General features: G+C 43.0%; 2 protein-coding genes across 2 annotated transcripts in view; both read right to left on the bottom strand.

The window, feature by feature from the left end:
* The window catches only part of EMX2 (empty spiracles homeobox 2), a 6364-nt gene extending 1155 nt beyond the window's left edge, over positions 1-5209 (bottom strand). The window contains exons 1-3 of the mRNA XM_085848066.1: positions 4570-5209; positions 2687-2871; positions 1-109 (exon numbers count right to left, since the gene is read on the bottom strand). The exon at positions 1-109 is cut by the window's left edge and continues 1155 nt beyond it. Coding sequence (XP_085704192.1) covers positions 1-109; positions 2687-2871; positions 4570-4969 — 694 coding nt within the window. The 5' untranslated portion in view covers positions 4970-5209. The remainder of the gene's footprint in view (positions 110-2686; positions 2872-4569) is intronic.
* Positions 5210-11158: 5949 nt separating this feature from the next.
* AP5S1 (adaptor related protein complex 5 subunit sigma 1) lies at positions 11159-21671 on the bottom strand. Its single transcript, XM_085848067.1, has 2 exons — positions 21451-21671; positions 11159-12460 (listed from the first exon to the last, which is right to left on the bottom strand). The coding sequence occupies exons 1-2, from the start codon at positions 21603-21605 to the stop codon at positions 12037-12039; spliced, it is 579 nt and encodes a 192-aa protein (XP_085704193.1). The 5' UTR covers positions 21606-21671; the 3' UTR covers positions 11159-12036.
* Positions 21672-22934: the final 1263 nt, after the last annotated feature.

Here is a 22934-nt window from a genome sequence, read left to right on the forward strand (position 1 = left end):
ACCGATTGATATGGTGCGTTCCTTTCTTCTTTTGGTGCTCGTCCGGTCCTTCCTCCTCGAGTTTCTGCCGCTTGTGCTTCGTTCGCCGGTTTTGGAACCAAACCTTCACCTGCAGGCGTAATGCATCGTCAGTGAGGAGGAGGAGGCAGCAAATGGGTGAATGGAGTTTCGTATAATGATGATCAGGACATTCATCATCATCAGCAGCAGCAGCAGCAGCAGCAGTAGCCTGTACCATGCAAGGTTCTGTTCCAGAACACCCCCATAATCATCAAAAGTTGTATGAGTGGGGCTGCGTTGATAAAGTCAAAGATCATGAAGTTTAAAAAAAAATTTTTTTTAATTCCCACCACCATAAGAAAGGCATCATTAAAACCTTTATTAACCTCTGTATATTGATTCAGATTTTTTGCGCTGCACTGCTTTACCGAAACCTTAATACAAGTTTTTCCTGCTATTACAAATTTAACTTTCCAAGAAGTTGTTATTTTCATCTTTGAAACGATCAGAACTTTCAGACTTTTCACTTCCACGGTTTCATGGACGTCCATTATCTTGTGAGGGCCTTACGGACGGTTCCAAATATGCAGGCAATAAGCTCAAGTCACCTTGTTTAGAGCAAGGCCACATGGATAGAGTCGGTATGGAGTTCGCAAACTATTGTTTTTATAAATTATTATTCGACTATAATTCAAGCATCTAGAAACATAATGTCTTTGGAAGAAAAAAAAAACCCCCAGTACTTTTTTTATTTGTTTTCTTTTTATTTGCCAATTATTTTTATTTGTTTTATATTGCCAACAAGATACTTCTTATATTGATTTGCACGAACCCATTAAATCATCCGCTTTGAGGGCTTTCTTTAAAAGAACCTCGATTGAAGTGAGGTTCCAGCGGCTCATTCTGTCCGAAAGACATGAGTCTTATGGAGCTCAAAAGAATCCCACTGCCTTTGTAAAAGGAGCGAGTTCAAAGAACACAACCCCATTTAAAGTCGAAATGAAGCAACGCACCGACTACCTTATTCGTCACCAATAACAATTCAATCTGCAAGGCGCGTTTGCTCCCTTTGATTCGAGAGCTATTACATCACAATTGACTAATAAGGCGCTAGTTCCCCCTTAATTGCGGCTTTAGGCATCTCTTCGCTGATGAGCGTGGGAGGAACGTTTCATGGAGTTCCAGATCGAGGAATTAGTCCGAGACGAGGAACATGGAAAAGTAAACGTAGGCAGGCGACTGCACGAAGCGGATTCAAAACGAGCATTTTGGCTCGTATTCCGTCCGGCACGATGCCACGATGCTTTATACCAACACCATTAACTGTTTTACGCAGAAGAGGCAGTACATGCCTCAAAATCACATTCTATACAGATGTCACTCGTAGGAGTATATGGAGAAGCTGTTGTTGATTTACACTCCAGAACGTAATGAATAAATCCGTAAAGATGGAGTTTAAAAGGAAAATCGTTGTCCAAAAGGCACACTTCTCAGCTTCATTTGAAAGTACAGTCTCAGCAAGCGTTTGAAACAATTAATAACAAAGTTTCCTGTGTATAACATCTCCAAAGGTTGTCAGTATCGTCCCGAGCCTCGGTCAAAGAGCTTCTCGTTTAGTGCGTGACCAATAGATGCAGCTTGTGGGGGATTACGTATTTGATTCTCACACAGAATACCTCCTTACAAGCCCACATTATCTTCCTTAGGCTTTGAGATATAGGTCTGTAAGCAGTGACGTGGTGTTTCCCACCGGTTTACTTGCTTTAGGTATCTTTAAACATTCATCAACTGAGTGCTTAAATGCTCATATAATTATTATTGTTATTAATTACAATGTGCGGTCGGTGCTGCTTTGAGCAGCCACTGCTTTTTCCAAGAAAACGATGTTGGCAAATCACAGTTTTCTCAAAATGTAGTATTTCTGTCTCTGTGTATTACATATATATATATATATATATATATATATATATATATATATATATATATATTTATATATATATATATATATACATATATACACACAAGACAAAAATAATTTAATGGTCTCTTAAAACGCAATTTGTTCAAAAGGCGAGAGATGGTAAAGCCTTCTCCTGTGTTCACTGCATTATGCAGCCACCCACTATATGTGGCTGTTTCCCCTCACTAAAAATGGGCACCGCATATAACGGACATGTTTTAAAATATAACTCCTCGGTTTATGTCATGCATTGTGATTGGCTATCTCTAACTGCCTCTGTTAAATTGTTTGATGTCAGATGGGTAGATGTAATATTTGGTTACAATGTTGTAGTAAATGTGCTGTTTTTAATCTGCTTTCTACACAATATGCAATAAGGATACGATTTGGAATTTAGTATACTGTATAGTCCATGCTCGGTTGGCGGTATGTAAAATAGGCTGAGAAGTGAAATAATTACCAGCGACAGGCCCTTGTGTCATGTGAGAGCTTTGATCCTTATCACGTAGTTCATAAATACCTCATCTTTGCGACTCAAAGCATGCAAGTCTTGTTTCCTATGATTGATAACATCCTCATCATATAAATGGCACCCACACCGCACTTCTTGTAGATGCATGTCCCAAGTCCTCCCACATGCATTCTGAGATGCAAGCATATCCTCTCGATTCCCATGAAACCGGGACCCAGCGCGCCCGCCCGGGACCCTCCCCGGCGCACGTATACCTGCGTCTCCGTGAGGCTCAAGCTGCTCGCAAGCTGTTTCCTTTCACTTCCCACAACATAATGATTCTTCTCAAAGGCGTGTTCAAGTCGCAGGAGCTGCGAGGGCGAGAAGGCTGTGCGGATCCGTTTGGGCTTGCGAGCGAAGGGCCCGGGAAATAGGAGGCTCTCGGCGCAGGAGTCAGGTCCTGCAGTCCCGGAGAGAGAGACACAATCAGTCTGACCATTGCAGACATATATATATATATATATATATATATATATATATATATATATATATATATATATATATATATATATATATATATATACATACTCCAAGAAAAAGAAAACTGAAAACCTTTCTGGGACAAGCTTGAATGAGCTTCTCTAAAAATAATATAAATGGCGCTGATGAGCGGTTGTTTATTAAAGCTGCTTCATTTCATCTCCAACATCCGTAACTATACACGCAGATCCTGGTGGTATATATATATAATAACGCATGAGCTATCCGCGGCTACCAAGGGAGCGTGGTATATTTACGGCGCCTACGTGCGACGCACGTCCAAGTGCAGTGTCGGGTGTATTGTGCAGCGTGCGATGCAGCATCTAGCACAGCAAAACAAAGCGAGCAGTTGTTTTTATCGCATAGTCCAACATAACGCATTCAGGAATGGTTTTTCGAAACGAAGTGACATTTGTGCTAATTACACGCAAGTTCGCAACGTGTATTGATATTTCGAGGATGCAGTACAGTATTGATGGCGATGAAAAGAACGAGAACAAGGTACGATGCACACACCTTTATGGAGGAATACGAAGCGTCATCTGCGTGATTATGCACGTCACCTCTCTCTGCCGCAGGTTGTAAGATTCCCCAGCAAATTGATTTCTTTTGATTATTATTATTATTATTATTAATTTATTTTTTTGATTCTTAATTTGTTTTCTTTTATTTTTTTTAATCCCTCATGGATGCAGTTGCGGTGAAACTTTCTGCAGGACGTTCATGAGATCCAAGGCCGGACGGAGCAGCTGGTCCTGCTGCACCTGTTTTTATCGAATGCACGATCATTCCATAAAAAAGTGTTTAAATATTCTGCACTTTATGTTATGTGAGGCATAGCCCTGGGTGACGAATTTCATTTTGTCAATTACCGAGATAAAATCCAACCGAGGATCGTTCTTTAATCTTCTAGCTCCGCAATTACAGAGCTAAACTCCCCCCACCCCCACCCCCAACCAAAAGCTTGGCAAAATTTTTTTCATGAATTCAGAAATCCAATTTATTCCAAGATGTTTTTGCCGGGAGCGACGCTCTTTGTTTTTAAATGTAATTTTGAGTCCTCCTCGGTTCATGGCACGAATTTGCATGTTAAGTGGTGATGGTTCGGAACGTGTGTCACTTTTAGCGGCTGTATAATATATAATTTATAGAATCAACGATAAGCTCCGACGTGCAGAACAAACGTGCCATTTGAGAGAGCGTCGCTCGGCCCCAATAGCTTTCCCATTACGCAGACTGTTTGGGGGGTGGAGGGGGGGGCGAAGGTCGTATTTATAACCAGCGGTAATCAAGTGATCTGAAGGACACCATCACCGTACGTACGTGTACAGTATCGGTGACCGTTTCACACCACTCACCTATCCGTGTCACTGCTGCTTCAAAAGCCAATGACAAAAGCACATTATATATGACGCCGCCGTGAGCCCAGGTAAACACACACACACGGGGTTTGGTCTTTCATGGGACGATGCGTAACCACCGCAAATCTGTGAACTTCCGATGACAATTTTGGATGAACCCAATGTCACGGATAAAGATCTCACTGTTGGGGAGTTGCGTGTGGCTAAGAGCTCGGTTGGTGCGTGCGGTGAGGGGAGGTGAGTCGTGCGGAGTATACCTGGGTAGCGATGGCTCAGGTAACGATGCCGGTTGAGAAGCCAGGGGTAAAAAGTCATGGGATCCCGCTGCGGAGGTCCAAACAAGGGGTGATGTGAAGGCTGCAGGGGATGCGCGCCCACCGGGAGAGCCGGTATAGGTAGTGGCCCGCTGGCGGCGTGGTGAGGCCCGGGCTCCGGGTACATGAGGTCCGCGTGGGGGTACAAGGTACGTCCCGCTGGCTGCGCGAACCCAGGCATGAAAGCCGTGCCGGGCTGGCTGTGCACCGGTGCTCCAGCGAAGCTGAGTGCCGCGGGTCGCAGTGGCTCGTCCGGCCGGTTGCTCGCCCCACCGGGCGCCGGACAGTCTTTCGCCACCAGGGACTCAATGGTGAAGCAGCGTTTGGCTGCTGGTTGGAACATGTCGACTACTATGGAGTGTGGATGATGGAACAGATCACGAGGGAGCGAGAGAGCAACGCAGCTGCGTCTCTCGGAGCGCCGGGCGGCGAGAGCGAACGCGAGCGGGCTCAGCACTGAGTGGTGCTCTTCGCACGATAACAACTGTCCATAACTGCGCTGGATTTTCTCACCTGGCCGGGGAAAAAGTTACCCGGGCAAGCTCTGAACTCGTGCGCTCATTAGCGTCTTCGGCCCGGACGATCGGGGAGCTACGGGTGGGGGGCGGTGACGAGCCCCGTGTGATTGGTCATCGGTGAGGAGGAGTTGGGATATAGGGGCGGCCCTATTTCGAAATAGGGGCGGAGCGACTGTGCGGGCAGGCTCGAGAATGCGCGGAACCGACAATGGAGGAGAACTTCAAAGGGTCTTCCCGTGGTGCGCTCGTTGCGCACATTGTAAGACAAGTGGGCAAGGGAGGCTTTTCACTTTAGATGGTCGTTTCACCCATTGGGATTCGAGGGAAGGACAGAAGCAATCTTGTGTACACGTGCTGTATTTTGTTGTTGATGTTTTCGTTGCTGTATTTCTTCTTGATTTTCAACTAACTTTTTTTTCTTTAGCCCCAGAAATTAAAAACTGCTCCTGCTCTCAGGCCTCCGTTGCGTGCGATTTGTTGCGTCACAAAGGATCGTAATGTGGCGCGTTTGTTCCAAAAAACGGCGCTTTTTCCATCCGTACTGTACACAAAGTGCTGTCTCTTCGCGTACTGTATACATCACATTGCAGTGTATCCTTCTCCCTATCACCACAGTCTCACGGAGAGCCAGTGAGTCATCTCTCGACTCTCGTGCACGGAAAAGCGTGTGAATCCATCTGCACGTATGTACGTGCTTGCTTTTCATGAACTTATAAAAACCCGAAGCGTTTTTCTTTTTCTTTTGAAACAGTGTCTTCTACATTGTGGACCCACTCTGACTTAACGTATATAGAAACACGTGTGTCAGTAAGTTGAACGTTATTGTAAGGTATGACGGTCTCATGTTTCATGAGTGTTTTGTTCACAAGGGCAGTGTAGCCTCATGTCTGTTATAATTATAAACTGGGAAACATTAAATCAAAACGTATTTTGGCATTGACGAAAACATATCGTGTGTGTGTGTGTATGCATATACTGTATATAAAAAATGTGTGTGTGTGTGTGTGTGTGTGTGTGTGTGTGTGTGTGTGTGTGTGTGTGTGTGTGTGTGTGTGTATGTACATATATGTGAATAGATGCATATAAATAAATATGTGTGTGTGTGTGTATATGTATGTGTATATATATATATATATATATATATATATATATATATATATATATATATATATAAATAAATGTGTGTGTATTATATGTGTATGTACATATATATGGTTAATAAGGCACTAATTATTGCATGCAATACCGCACTACAGCTGTTCGGTTGTTTCTAAAATAAGACGCACTTTATACCTTACACATAAATAACAGTGTGAGACAATCTCGTTCGTTTCCTGCATTTTACTGCAAATTGGTGAATGATCAAAGTGCATGCTTAATATCCATGCTCTACGGGTTTAAATCCCTTCGTTGTACACGCGATTCCCTATTAAAATGCACACCATCGAATAATATCCTTTCCCGCAAGTTGAGCCAAATTAGTCGTTTTGTTACAACTATAGCCACACGAACCTGTCGTGAGAACTGCATTGTAATGGGCACGATTCTTGTGATGAAACTATTCTGAGCACATTGTATTTTCAAAAAGAAAACCTCGTGATAAGTCGTAAAAAAAAAACCATCAGCTTTGCTCTTTGGGTGTCATGTGATATGCGACCGACATTTTTCTCAAAACTGGTTCATTTTTAAAATTAAATTGCGTAAATAGGCCGATGTCGTTCATGAATAATTGGGCATTTCAAGCATATGATGAATTCATGAATATTCATCAAAATGTTTCTTTATTCTGCAATACCATAAAAAATACTTCACAATAAGCGTCCATTGATGAATAAAATTGTATATTGAAAGTTTTTCAGACATCCACCGAGTTTGAATGTGTGTATATTGCACACATGTAAAGAATATTATATGTATATGTATATATATATATGTGTATATATATATGTGTATATATATATATGTGTATATATATATATGTGTATATATATATGTGTATATATATATATATATATATATATATATATATTCTCATCTATATAAATAAATATATCATATATTATACATAATATTTTAGTGTGTAATACTTTTATGGTCCTTTTAAGAAATATTTCTAATCTACAAACATGAAAGTATAATATAATGCTCATCTTTTAACGGCCCAATTTTTCCCGCCTTCCTGCGAGGTTGACCGGAGAAAGTTTTTGGCCCAAGTCCTTCACGAACTGCCTGGTTATGCCTGATATTCAACTGCAGGTGATTTGGTGAGTGTGCTGGCGATAACTCTCCTATTCATTCCAAAAGACGAAACAATTCTTAACGTCCACCAACTACCAGTGCTGAGAGACGGGTCCTCTATCTACATCCGTTGGACGGCACACGCATTGATGCCTCGCCCTCAAAGTGAAACACCACAATGAGAGTTTATAGCTGGGTCGAGGATCGTACCCACGTTTGGGTGGGCACACCTCCAGGCTATGATCCTCCAAACCCTGACAAATATTTTGAACTATAAACGCCAAACAGCAATGGTTATGAAAGAAAGACATTTTAATGAAAATTTGGGTCGTACAGAGCTCGATTCAATCCGTCCCAAGGACATGTGGTTGAGATATTTGAAACATTGTCATCTGTTCAGTTGTATGCACAAATAGCTTACATGTTGTACCGTTACATTTCTCAGCATTTTATTCTTTTAAAAACGTTAAATGTCCTCCAACGTAGTCTTTAGATATTACTAAAATAAAACTATTAGTAAAGTGAAAAAAAGAGCTGTAGTCCACATTTGTACTCAATAAGTCATTATTTTTTCATATTTTATTATATATATATATATATATATATATATATATATATATATATATATATATATATATATATATATATATACCTGAGGATTATTTTAACCTTAGGTATTTTTTATTGTCGTTAGCTCATTGTGACACAGGAGAGTGAGAACTTTGAGTCCCTTTTTCTCAAAAGTACACCAAGATGGGATGGCCCGGTCTGGTTCTTAGCGGTTCATATATATATATATATATATATATATATATATATATATATATATATATATATATATATATATATATATATATATATATATATATATATGATATTACACAATTGAGAATTAAAGCTTCAGTTTGGTCGAGTTTGACTTTCAAAGTAAATCTTGTTGGACAGTGTAAATGTAGGTATTACGTACGAACAAAACAAATTGCTTGTTCCACACATGCACTTTAGTGATTTACAGCCCACCCGTGATGAGTCCTTGTTTAAGAGATGTAGGTTGGGGCAGTTATTTTCTGCGGTTTGGGTCCAGAGTCGCTCGCATCTCCTGTTGTACCCATGCTGGCCTGCATGGGATGTATCAGTTCCAAACCAGCCTGGTTCCTTGTTCTCCAACCCTTTTCGAACCGATAAAAGTTCACCTCAAAAGTGCAAAATCCTTTATGCACCGGACTTTTTTTTTCCGAGCTGAACCTTTTTCAGACTCACTCGCTTTTTCATTCGGGCCTTTTCCTCCGTGCTCATATTGGCAACTCCGTGATGGGCTTTTTGCAAACGAACCTGAACACTCTCACCCAAAAGACCCTTTTCAGACCATGTTGCTTACAGGGAAACATGCATGCTGAGAGTGTTGTTCCTTATCCTGTGTGATAATTTTAATTTCCACCTGCCTTGAATAAACACCTCCCTCTTTTGTATGATGATTTAAATATGCTTCAGTACATTACAGATAAACTCTACTGATATTACTTACAAAAACTTCTCTAATTCATTATTGTTATCTTATATCATGTTATCATATTATCGAAGAAATATAACTATCATCTCAAAATTAGCACGACATATATATATATATATATATATATATATATATATATATATATATATATATATATATATATATATATATATATATATATATATATATATATATATATATATATATATATACATACATATGTATAAAAAATAATGTACCATTGTCCATTCTCTTGACAGAGTATTGGTGTTGCTGAAGCAGTTTCTTGGCAACGAGGGCAGTTATAGATAGGGAAGAGTTCAATTTAAAGCAAGTTTATGCAGGGTGGATTGCCTTCCCAGCATTGCTTTTTAATACTCGATCCTTTTCAATGCAGAGCTTCAAGCAAGGAAGGAGCACGTACCATTTCACTAAGTCTTTGGTATGACACGGCCAGTGTTTGAACCACTGATCTCCCAGAACTAGAGTAGACACTAATCATTGCACCATCGAGGCTGGTAAATATGATCCACGGAAGAATAATAATGTCAATAAATGATAATCGATTTTCTAACCATACACCTTTGCCCAATCGTTATGATATATCCCAGGGAGGATTTTCAGGCTCGTTATTATATGTGCATGATGGTGAAAGTGATTCCTCTCTGTGTGAGGCCTATGTAAAATAAAACTTGCTGGTGCACATCAATTCATAACTTCTGCCCAACAGGTTTACTCTTATTGCGTAAAGTTTAAACAGTGACGAAGGAACGCGAACCATTTATTTTACGACCATGACAAGTCGATTCAACATTACAGCAAAAAGAGGAATGAACTGTGTTGTCTACAAAATTGAATACCACGCTGAAATGGAGTTGTGTGCATCAGTGCATCCTTCTTTGCTTGTTTATTTTTATTTATTTATTTTAAAACAAAATATTACTTTCTTCTTTTTTTCTTGTTCAGTGGAGTCTCAGCATGTTTCTTCCTCCTGCAAAAGAACACAGCCCTGCCGATTACTGAATCTGTCAGCAGTTTTGTCCTGACATGAAAGTACTAAATCACGTCTTGGCGTCTCGCAGCGGCCGAGGAATGAAGGTGTGTTCCTGGGACTGGCGTGTAGAAGGGAGTAGGAGGGGTGGAGGAGAACACGGGGAAGAAGATCCAAGAGCAGGCCTTTCCAAAACTCATCGGGGTTGGGTGTATCGTTAAGTGCATGGAAAGAGAGTTATTGATGAAATGGCAATGACCAGCGCGCATTGTGAACTTCCCACAGGTTTGCCATTCGAGTGGGAGATAATAAATGCACCAACACGGGTTTGAAAGGCCCGAGCATTGGCGAGTTAAATGATAGCCCGTTGTGTAATATAATACCCACCGAAGCCGCATTAATCACCCAGCGATGCGATTCCCCCCCCAAAAAAGGTCGTCGATCCGCATCAACGACTTTCACATTACTCCCATCACAATCGCGTTTACTCACCGTTTGCTTCTCTTGAAAGGTTATTTCAAGGTGGATTCGCCTTTTCGTTGTTCATTTATGCACCTGGTTGTGGGGACACACCGTGATACTTGCTGGAACTTTTGTCTCAACCCAAGTCGTTTGTTTGATTTCAGTCTTTGAGAGTGAAATTCCGTCCGTTTGTAGGTGCGTGTCCTGCCATCGGGGTAAAGTTGGAGCAAACTGCTGTTAATCATTTGCAGGTCGTGAGGCTGTGGGTAATTATTTGCAAGCTAGCGCCACCGTGTGGAAGAGCAACCTTTTGGACTATCATATATTTTGTTGAATCAGGTGTATTCACTCGCACATGGATACCATCCCGTCATCTGATTGATGATTAAAACATATGGGAAAACAAGTTGAAACGTACTGATAACACCGTCTGATCTTCCGTTGAAAACTCACTGTTGAATGGGTGTTGGTGGGGGGGGGGGGCAGCCATGGTGGTTATAAATCGGGAAGACTTCAAATTAAGGAAAGTTAGCCCATCCCCACACTTTAAAGGGATTTAAGAAATGGAAAAAGTAATGTCACAAAGGTCTACTCTTGTGGGGAGTATTGTGGAATTTTTTTCAATGCCCACATGGGCTACGCATGACAAGTGTTCCACGATGCAGGGCCTCCTGATGTCACTGAACTGTGTTGTCTACAATACAGGTCACTACCTGTGACCTCATTCAATAATTAATCAATTGGATTATATTCCACTGGAAGTCGAAAACCTGGAATCAGACAGCCGAAAGGCAAAGGTGTGGTGCCACCCAATGGACTACAGTGGTGCTTTTATTTAAAATGTTTAATAAAAAACATATTAAACATTTTGTGGACCTTTGAGTGAAAATCATTTAAATACAATATCATATAGTTTGATGTAGTGTGTGTGTGTATATATATATATATATTGCAAGACAATAACACCCAGTCACTCATTTTGCTGTTATTGCTCCTTTCCCCTCTGGGGGAAGGGAAATCAAGGTTGTCCACGACTGCTTATGAACGTTTCCATCGCTAAGAATCTGCATACCTTCCATCACATGGTTGTCATCCTTTGCTTGGCTCAAAGGTGGCCGTACAAGACAGGTATGGTGGCTGCATAATGCGTCACCAGGTTTCCTATAATTCCCAGCTATCACACAAGTGAATGATGAAGGAATACCTTCTCCCTGCTAAATAAATAAATAATAGCTTTTATTTTTAGTTTTCCATGTCATTTAGCATCTCAGCATGATGTTGTGAGGTGCAGAAGAAAGTGGTGTTTCCATTCCCAAAGCGAAATCGTTTTACCATGATAATGTGTACTCCAATTGATGACGTGTGAGCACGCCTCCAGAACGAGGGTCCTCAGCTTCAAAAATAAAGCAATTGAAGTGACCCTTAGATTGCAGCCATTTAACCTCTCTTCCTTTCCACAATACTTTGCATATCCTGATGGAACATAGAAAATTAGAATTTCAACAAGGCATTGGTCTGCTTTAAGATTATAAGAAAATGGTGATATAGTGCAAAAAATTTTTTTTTACTTTACAAGCCTCTTTCTCATTGTTTACATCAAGCTCATGCATATTTTTGTATCCTGGGATTTGAAGAATGCATGGAAGGCACAGTGTACACCACCAGATGATCTTCCAGGCCAAGCGAGCCATTTACGCGTCCATGAGCTCCTTCTCAAGGTTGCGCATCAGCTGGTGGTTGAGGAACAAGAGCTGACCGCATGGCATCATTGTATCCAGCAGCAAGTCCACACGCTCGGGCCTCATTAGCAGGTCCATGTCAGGCCGCGGTGCCGTGAGTAGGGCAGCAGCCATTCGGCGCAGCACCATTTCAGCCACAGTCAGGTTATCATGCTCCTCGCATAACAATGTTAGTGCTAGTTTGCTTGGAGCCAACCACAAGGCGGCCAGCTCCTGGGAGAACAAATCACCGGGTGGGAGGCGCAGCGCGCCAGTCTCCGCTTCTGCAATTGCCACCAAGGTCCGAGACTCATCAAACCCAGCAAGTGGCTGTTGTGCCTCCACGTTCAGCCTGTAGTCTGCCTCAGCAGCTAAAACGCAAGCTGTTTGCACCTGTCTGTGAGCCACAAACACATGGAAAGGTCTGAGGTGGAATGATTTGCAGCAAACACAAAACAGTGGTAATGAGATTGTATCGGTATTAAGGATTTGAAAGTCGATTTCTGTAATCTTCTGTAGCGTCTCAATAATAAATACGTATACCAGATGTGGTGTAATTTGTTAGAGCATCCACTCCGAGTCTGGCAGGTCGGCGGTTCGAACTCTGGCCGAGTCATACCAAAGACTTTTAAAACGATACATATTGCTTCCTCGTTTGATACTCAACATTTTAAAAGGATGGAGCATGGAAAAAAAAAAAAAAACCAGGTTGGCAACCATTGTGCAGACTTTGATGGGCCAAATGGCCTCCACCTATGTTGAAGTCCCTTGCAAGGGAACTCCTATTATTATAATGCTGCAAGGCATGTAAAATATTATTACAAATTCCATTTGCAATAAAATTAACAAGATCATGCATTCTGGGATGTTGTTTGTTACAATTAATGAAAATATCCCCCAAAAAAGCAAAAATTTAACTTTCTTCAAGGCGAATAACTTTCCACAGCCGTCTCTGATACTCTGTCGGAGTTATATTCATACATCACGTATTACCGATCATAGAACGGTTCACCAAACGTTTCGTGAAAAAAAAAATAATAATAAATCCGACCAGGCCATTAAAAACAGCACCACAAGGAAACACAGCCCCAAAGAGTTCAAAAGAAATTACCATTGACAGAGCCAAAATGGAGAAAGGATCACAGAAAGTGTAAAAAAGAAACCCCAAAAAAACACCGAGGTACAAACACCTGAAGCCAAAATCCTCGGAATCCGAAACAGATGGCGGGTCCTGAATTTTAAAATCTAAATACTGTATCTACAGAGTTCCCAGCAATCACTGTGTGTTAAAATATCCTATGGTGTTATCCCAAAACATTGAGAGCAAGATAATATAGGAAACGTGGAGATGAAGCTAGTAAAACATTCAGTGTTCAAAAAGAGTTCTACGAACAAGATGGCTCAGTCCGAGACATGCCAAATGTTTGATTTTATTATTTTTCAATGTGTACGATGGCTGTATTCACACACACACACACACACACACACACACACACACACACACACACACACACACACACACACACACACACACACACACACACACACACCCACACACACACACACACACACACACACACACACACACGCACGGAGGCCACTTGGCCCATCATGCCTGCGCTGCACCAACCCCAGAATCCATCATCCATCCACACACAAACGACCGACAAGTCCTGCCAATATCCCCATACCCGTCTATCTCCAATGCATCCAGGTATCTATCTAATTCAGATTTAAACTTATCCAGCCCTCCACCTGCCACTCCCTTTCAATGCGCATGCACCACTCTCTGGCTGAAGGACCTTCTGCCTTAAAACTGTCCTCACTTTCATCTTCTTTACCCTCAAGCTATGGCCCCTGGTCCTAACACCGTCCACTCTGCTGAAAAACTCCACTGCACCGATGTTGTCTACACATTGTGATGAGAAATTCTGTTTCTTTTACGTGCAGCTTGGTGAGAATGAACATCCCTGGGATTCTAACCCACACCAGACAGGAGAAAAAAAAAAAAAACAGAGGAATGAAAGGAATCTTTAACTATCAAAGCAGCCCACTGAGAGAGGAAGAATTTATCAAAACTTTATCAAATACACAAACTTTCATCTGGTTTCAATAATTTGATCAACAGCAATTAATAACATTGAAGTGTAACTGGGCACCTTCCCCCCCCCTTCCTTCCAGCTTTACAACCCCCCCCCCCAGAACTTTTTTTTTTAACACAATCACCTAACAACTTATCTGGACACTCCATGGTTGAATTACCTGATGCTTGTCTACAAAGGGATCAGGATTTCAAAGCGGCCCACATCGTAGAAACCCTGTTTGACTTTGTTCTCCTGTTTTTTTACAGACAATCTGGATTTCACTCTGTTTTCCTTAACAAAAAGGTTAAAGTTCATGTTAAACTGTGGTTTATGTCGATCGTCAAGATTCTCAATTACAGTTAAGACTTTATCTGGTTAAGATGTACCCGATTACCAAAATGGAGTTATCGTTGAGCAGTCAGAGTAAATTTAACCTGTCGCAAAGTGCTTCAACATTTTTAAGTGTAACATTGCAGGTAAATAAGTGGCAAGAGTTCAAAAGGTTTTCAGTGGAATCAATGACGTTGCATTTCCCTGAGCGAGTCGTGCTGCGGCGAGGTGTTGTGGACTGTGGCGGTTCCATTATCAGCATGGCACGGCTCATCACATGTACATACCTGAACCATCCCATGATTTTTACGGCACAACCTGGATGTGAAAGCTCATTAAAATACACAGACAGCCATGCATGCATTGCAGAGTGGGATTTTTTTTTTTTAATAGTGTTGAGGCTCATGGAAGAGCTAGAATAGAGAACGGATCAAGATGTAACAGAAGGAAAAGAACAGCATAAATTGGGGGAGGAGGGGGTGGAACATAACAACAGCAGGGTTGACAGACAAAATAGAAGGTGACTTGGAGAAAAGGGGGATGTGGGGAAGAATGAGAACACAGGGGTGAACAAGATGGAATACAGCCACAAACTCTAAATTACAGAAATCAAGGAAAAACTGGAAATGCAGAAAGAGATGGGCTTCGGGAGGGGACGGTTAATGGCAGTCGAAAAGATCGTCGTTGTAAGTCGTGGATGACCCGAGTTGGTGGTGAGCAGCTGTCTTCAAGCCCTGGAGGGAAGAATAAGATTGAAGAGACAGGAAGTTCGTTGTTGGTTCCACAGGTGGGAAAAAAAAAAAACCAGAGGAACAAATGAATGGAGGTGAGCAGCGATTCTGGATTTTGAGGGGTACTGGCAAACCGGTTACTACCTTCAGAAACGTATGACCTACAGGTGGGGTAGGGGGTGCAAAGCACGGAAAGGGTAGGGGGCGCAAGACCAGAAAAGAGGTGGTAGAAAACAGAGGGACAAGTCATAGGCCCAAATACTCAGCTGAATTCCAATGATTTTGAAGGCTTTCGTTTCCATGGTGTGAAGCTGAGCAAGATGTGAGCCAGGTGTGCAAGCCTGGAGGGGAGAGCAGTACTCTATCAAACTGTGGAGGAAGGTATTGGAGGTGGATAAGAGTTCAGATGTTCCTGGAAAGACCGCACAACGGAGGATGTCCAGTTGATGACTTAGGCCAACTGAGATCTGTGCTTTGACCAAGAACGATCAGGGCTGGAAGTGAGGCTCAAACATTTGATACAGCTTCTTCAAGACGATCGTTAAGGAAGTAGATGGCAGGGTTCACCAGACTGTCCTTTTGAAGAGTGAGATTTTTCATGATTGAAAGACATTCCAAGTGTTTGACCAGTTTGTGATTTTTTTTGTTTTCAAGCTCTGAAGAGAGGGAAAAGGCTGCAGCCTGCCTATCTGAAGAATGAGAGATATCACGGCAGAGGGTGGAGTCATCAGCAAATAGATAAAGCAGATTTTCCAAAGAGTCAGAGAGATCATTTATGAAGATTAGGAATAGGATGGGGTCCAGTCAGGCCAGATTAGATATGTGACTTGCTGTAGGTACTATGTAAATCTGGACTAACCAGGTTTCATGGTCAGGTTATTGGCGAGTAAACCATCTTCCCCACCAGGTTTCCTGGTGAGTATGTATGGATATGGACACAGAGCAGGATGAAAAAGAAAACCTGTCAAAGAGTGGAGGAGCTCCTTGTGAGCCAACGGCCATCCATATCTGGTACCCAATTGTGTCTGCGGATATCCTCCTGCAGTTAGGTGACTTTTTCTAGGAGGTTGGTGGTAGGATTTGCACTCCGGCCACCGTAAAACACTTCATTCCGCAAAACCCATAAACATAAAGAAAACTGAAAACCCACTCCGTGGGAGTATCTTCTGTGCTGCTTCCCTTCGCAGGGCAGCTCACTGGATGATAGGATTGGGGCAAAGCCTCTGGGACCCCCATTACTTGATGATAGGGGGAAAAGCACGGGGTAAACTTCCTGGGTCAGATTGCAGCGGTGTGTGGCGGGATGGTGCTGAGATGTCCACCAGACGGCAGTCTCCTCGGGTTCACCTGAGGTGGTCCCTTTGGATGGGTGCTTGGAAAATCCTATCCGTAAGTGAGGATGATTCATCTGTCTCTGATATCATCTGAGCTCCAGTGTTTAAATATCGGTATTGCAGCACTCTCTGAGGTTCGGAGACTGGATAGTGGTGAGATCATGGCGGGTGGTTACACCTACTATTGGTCTGGTCGCTCTGATGGTTACCATGCCCAAGGAGTTGCTGTAGCTGTGTCCAATAAGCTGACTCCAATGATAATTGAGGTAACACTGATCAACGAGCGTATTATGAGACGAAGGATTTGTCACTCCTTGGGTGTCATTTTCCTGGTTTCTGTTTATGCTCCAACTGAGGGGAGTGACCTCACCGTGAAGGACACATTCTACGCCACGCTCGACTCTGTGGTTGGTCAGTGCCCCAGGCAAGATACACTTCTCGTCTTGGGGGATTTCAATGCATTGACTGGAACTGATAGGGATGGTTATGAGACGTGTGTGGTCCCCATGGATCTGGAACTGTGAACCTGAATAGCACTAAGTTCCTTGACTTTGAAAGAAGTCATGGACAGAATGGCCGGCTCATGATTTCAGCGCCCACACGCTCATCGCTGGACTTGGTATTCCAACACTGGCGATGTGGCAAAGGAGATTGACCATGTGCTTGTTGATTGTTGCTGGAGGATGATCCAGAATTGCAGGGTCTACCGGAGTGCTCAGTTCCTCAATACTGACCACAGGCTTGTTGTAGCAACTCTGAAGTTGCACCTTAAATCCAGGAGAATGGGACCATCCCAGCCAAGGCTGGAAGTTGGCAAGCTCAATGATGAGAGGGGAGCTGAGGAGTTTGTGACCAAGCTGAGTGGAGATTTACGGCATCTGGATGCTTTGGGAGATCCTGAAGAGTTGTAGAGTGCGTTCAAGACCACCATCCTTGATATTGCCAGTGGATGTCTTGGAACTCACCGCAGGGCAAATAAGAATTCTGTCTCTCAAGGGACACTGGATACCATTGACCAGAGTCGCAGGGCCAGGATGAATGGCAGAGTTGAGCAGTTCAGGGAGCTGAGGCGTAAAACTGTACATGCGCTAAGGGTGGACAAGGAGGCCGATGTGCGAGGAATCTCTGAGGGAGTAAAGCATCACCTGTGGTCAAGTGATTCTCATCCTGCTTACAGGGGAATTTGCACATTGCGTTCATTCAAGCCCATCCCTCGGTGTCCTGCAGTCAGAGCAGAGGATGGTGAGCTCTTGACAGAGGAGTCCGAAGTGAAGGCTCACTGGGCCGGTTACTTTGAGCGGTTGTACCAGGCTGATCCACCAGCTGTCGAGTTGGATGTCAGCGGTGTTACAATCACTGTTGCTGACCCTCCAATCAACTGTGTTTCACCTTCGCTTGTGGAAACACAGGCTGCGGTGAACCGGTTGAAATGGGGTAAAGCTCCAGGGATCTGTGGCATCCATGCTGAACTTCTCAAGGCTGGTGGAAATGCTGCACTCGTATCGTTGCATGCAGTTCTTTGCTGTGCCTGGAACACAGGCATCATCCCAACTGACTGGAAGAGGGGCCTTGTTGTCACTCTCTGGAAAGGGAAGGGTGATCGCCAAGATTGCAACAACTACCGAGGGGTGACACTACTCTCAGTGCTGGGCAAGTTCTTTGCTCGGATAATTCTTGATAGGATTTGCCACCATCTGCTTAAGCACCAGCATCCAGAGCAGTCAGGCTTTACACCAAAGAGGTCAATGATTGACCGTATCCTTGCTCTTCGGGTCCTCACCGAATGCAGACGAGAGTTTCGGCAGGGGCTGCTTGAAGCCTGTGTTGATATCTGCAAAGCGTTTGATTCAGTTAATTGGGATGCCCTCTGGAGGTTTCTTGGTCTTCGTGGGGTGCCACCAAAACTGATCGATCTGATATCTGAACTCTACTCTGGTACTGAGAGTGCTGTGAGATGTGGTGGTACCATCCCAGACTTATTTCCAGTTGTCACTGGAGTTTGCCAGGGGTGTGCAATGGCCTCCACACTTTTCAGCACTTGTACGGACTGGATTCTGGGGAAGATGTCGGAGAGATCAAGCTGTGGTGCATCATTTTGAAATGTCAAGATCTCTGACCTTGATTTCACAGATGATGCATTCATCTTTGCGGAGATTCTAGATATCCTTTTGGGGGCTGATGAGGTGCTGAATGAGGAGTTGGAGCTGCTGGGATTACGGGTTTCCTGGGTCAAAACTAAGATCCAAGCTTTCAATGACATATTGGATGCTGATATCTTGTCTGTACCTGTTTGTGGTGAGGATGTTGAAGTCACGGAGAGATTCACTTACCTTGGCTGTGATATTCATGTCTCTGCTGGCTGTGAGTCAGACGACAACGGACCTGGGGAGTCATGGATTCAATGGATCATGAGGTGTGGCGCTGCCGGTGCCTGTGGGGGAGGACGAAAGTCCGAATCTTCAGGTCCTTGCATATTCTGTGACCGTCAGCTTCGGTTGTATGGACATGTGGCTCGTTTTCCTGATGCTGATCCTGATCACCAAATTCTGTCAGTGAGGGAATCTCGTAAGTGGAGGAGGCCAATGAGCCAACCATGTGCCTCGTGGTTGCAGCAGGTTGATCGGCATCTCAAGGAGATGGGGATGGGCCAAGCATCTGCTTGAGGGATGGCCAGATGGAGGCCCCTGGAGTACCAGTGGAAAATCGATGCAGCGACGCGCTGTTCTGGCGCATGCTCCCATACCTGAACTGTGAACACCGATGGGCTTTTTAATCATATAACAAGCGGAAACATAATAACTGGAAGCACCCGACAGCCGTGGGGGGGGGGGGTGTCACTGTCTTGATGATTATTAATGCCACAGCAGAGTACCCACCGAACAAAGTGTGAAACATATTCTTCCAACACGTCCCTTTATTTGGGCGGAGTTTAAGCAACAGACTGTTGCCTTAATGGCTCCAGAAAATTAAATTAAAATAACTCGGGTTACTTACATGAAGCAAACGTATGCGTACTGCTTTCTGCATATATAATACATCGTGGTTATATCTATATTATAACGGAGGACTGTCTATCTGTCCATCCCTGAATTACTCCCTCAGTTTTGGGGCAAGCCCTGCCAAACATTGTGTGGAACGTTTTGGGGTCTCAGCCAGAGTCCTAAAGTGAGTGGTAGGTTTCATAAATACCGCAATACAATAATTACAATTTGGACTTTCGATCCGGATGCAGCCTCAGAATGGCGTTTCTCTTCGTTTACCTCATGAGTGTTTGTAACACCGTATTTTGTTATATTAAATGGTATATGTATCAATTTGTGATTGGAATGTTGCTGTTTGAATGAAAATATAGAGGGGTTGAGTTTGAAGCAGAATGAGGAAATTATGCCAGGAGTTCCACCCGTGACATCACCGGATTCGGCATTTGTAGTTTCGCCATTTTTCGGTCCTCGTGGAGGATCTCTAAATCTTTCTCACGTTGTTGTTCTTCATCTTCTTCTTGTGGACTTTTTTGTTTCACAGCCTACAGTTTTCATCGAAACTTCCTGAAACTTGGCGTATATATGTAAAAATACCCTGTGCAGACAGTAACCATCTCCGATTTTGAAAATTCCTCCGAGAAAAAAAAGTTACGACGTCAAAATATCTCCGCTAATGGAAATCACCTAGAAAATTATCTCCGAAACTAGGCAAGCTTTTTGAATTCTGTTTACGGGAATCGAACAGGGCATTAGCAGAGATGAATTACCGCACATATGATACATCACTATGACGTCATATCAATTTTTATGACGTCATTCCTATTTTTTGACAATTTTGTTTCACAACCCAGAGTTTTCGTCGGATCTTCGTGAAACTTTCCATGTATATGCAGAAAGCCCACACGCAGGCAGTAACCATCTCCGATTTTGGGAAAGCTTCCTAGAAAAAAAGTTGACGTCATAAATTCGCCGCTAATGGAAATCACCGATACCATTATCTCTGAAACTAGGCAAGCCGTTTGAATTTTGTTTGCGGGAATCAAGCCGGGCATTAGCACAGATCATTTATCGCAAACCTGATACATCACAATGACGTCATGTTCGTTTTCATGACGTCATCATTAAGAGGATGAGGATCTAAGCTCATTCGAGCTTGTTTTTTGCCCAAGTCATTCACGAACCGGCTGTGCAACCCCTCCCGTGTATAGCACGGGTATCTCGCTACAGTAGTCGGTCCGATAATTCCAATTTCACCTCATCCCTTCCAATGGAAGACAATGCAAAGATGGGTGGGAAATTTATTTATTTATTTCTCAAGTGAAATCAAACGAAAGTTCAAAAAACACCGTCAAGGTAATCCTGAATAGTTCTTGAAAATCTTCAGATTCCTAAATCAAATCCTCTCGGAGTCGATGAAACACAATATATATATATATATATATATATATATATATATATATATATATATATATATAATAAAATAAAATAATTTTTATAATAATAATAAAAAAATAATAAAATAATTTTTTCATATATATATATATATATATATATATATATATATATATATATATATATATATATATATATATGAAAAAATTATTTCCCTTTTCATCGGAATATCAGATCAGACCAGATGGTAAAACAAGGTACGTCGACGCATCACGGAGTACGCCATCATTGCATGAGGAAGTTCGTTCTTTTTTTTTTTTGCCACGCAGACAATTAAGAGTCGATGTGTACGGTCGAGGACGCTTTGATGTCGGCTCACAATATTAAAAAGTGTTCGGTTTTGCGATTTGCCATATAATAATTACATACGTGAGGAGTCGGTGCAAATCAAAAGCGGAAGCAACACAACGCGACCACTTCTCATCGACAAACCGACCCTCCCCGCCCCCGCCCCAGCTCAAAGCCACGTGATCACCTGGCCACGGCTGCGAGGCGCTCTTTCCGCAACAGCCTTCTTCGGTCATAGTCCTCTTCCTCCTCTTCAAGAATCTCATCCACAGCGAACACTTGCGAGTAGAACATCCGGCACACACCGGGAGTGGCCGTGTGAACAAGAAACGCGTACACCATATCCGTACGCGATTCGAAGAAGCACAACACGAGCTTCCGGTTGAATCACAGTGCGCGCTTCCGGTTCCGGTGTAGAGGGCGAAGTGACGTCATCGTTTGTTAACTTTTTAGATTGCAGAGAAAATAGAATCAAAATCTTCTTTGGGTACGAAATGGCTCTAACATATTGAGATGGCAATGGTATGGAAGGTTGCCAGAAAACAACATCTTCCTAATTTCAAGTCTGAACTCTCGAACCTGTTTCCCTCCTCCAAATCCTGGTGGCATCGAGTTCAGTCTGTTTCTGGTGCTTGTTCCTCCTCCCTTACCTCAAATGGCCGCACTGCTGACACTGCACGTGGAAATGCCGAACCTCTGTGTTTGCTTCGAAATATTGTGTCCCAAACCCATCGCTTTCTGTCCCCACCTTACCCAGTCACACCCAACTGTTCCTGGACTCCTTGTTATTTTTTGTTCTTTTCTCCTGACAAGGTGGAGAGCTTTCTGTCAAACCTCGACTCTGATTCTACAACCAGTCCAGACGGCATGAGCCCACGTGTCCTAAAAACCTGCTCCTCTGCTCTTGTTCACCCTCTCTCTGTTTTATTCACCCTTGCATTTGCTCAAGGTCATCTGCCATCTGCTTGGAAATCAGCAAACATGACCGCTGTGTATAAAAAAAAATGTGCAAAAACTGATCCCTGCAACTACAGACCAATTAGCCTTCTCCCAATCATCAGCAAGGTTATGGAATCCATCATCGCTTCAGACATTAAATCCTTCCTCTTCTCCAATGGCTCGATTTCTGATTATCAATTTGGATTCAGACCAGGTCACTCTACCCTGGATATGCTGCTTATGCTTTCCCAACAATGGATGGAGATACTCAATGCCAGATGTGAGATCAGAGCCATCTCATGTGCTCTCGATACGGTTTGGCACCCTGCCCTGCTCACCAAATTCTCTTCCTATGGTATCCAAGGGCATTTCCACTCATGGCTCGTAGACTTCCTCTCCTGTCGCAGCCAACATGTGGCCTTTAATGGTGTTCTCTCCCCTCTTCCTATCCAAGCTGGAGTTCCTCAAGGCAGGGTTCTGGGCCCTGTATTTTTTCTGGTTTTCATCAATGATCTCTGACTGGAAAATCCTCCATATCATTGCTGATGACCCCACCCTCTGCCACCCCTGATTGGCAAGTTGCAGCCTCTTCACTCTCTGCAGATCTGGCTAAAATCACAAGCTGGTCCAACACGTTGAACATGTCTTTCAATCCTGACAAATGTAACACTCACGATGTCTCTCCAAATGCACCATCTGGAACCCACCCCCCAACCAATCTAATTTCTCAAC

Source organism: Eptatretus burgeri, chromosome 12 (genome assembly GCF_056783735.1).
Source record: "Eptatretus burgeri isolate ZD-2024b chromosome 12, Ebu_testis_v1, whole genome shotgun sequence".
Taxonomy (NCBI): domain Eukaryota; kingdom Metazoa; phylum Chordata; class Myxini; order Myxiniformes; family Myxinidae; genus Eptatretus; species Eptatretus burgeri.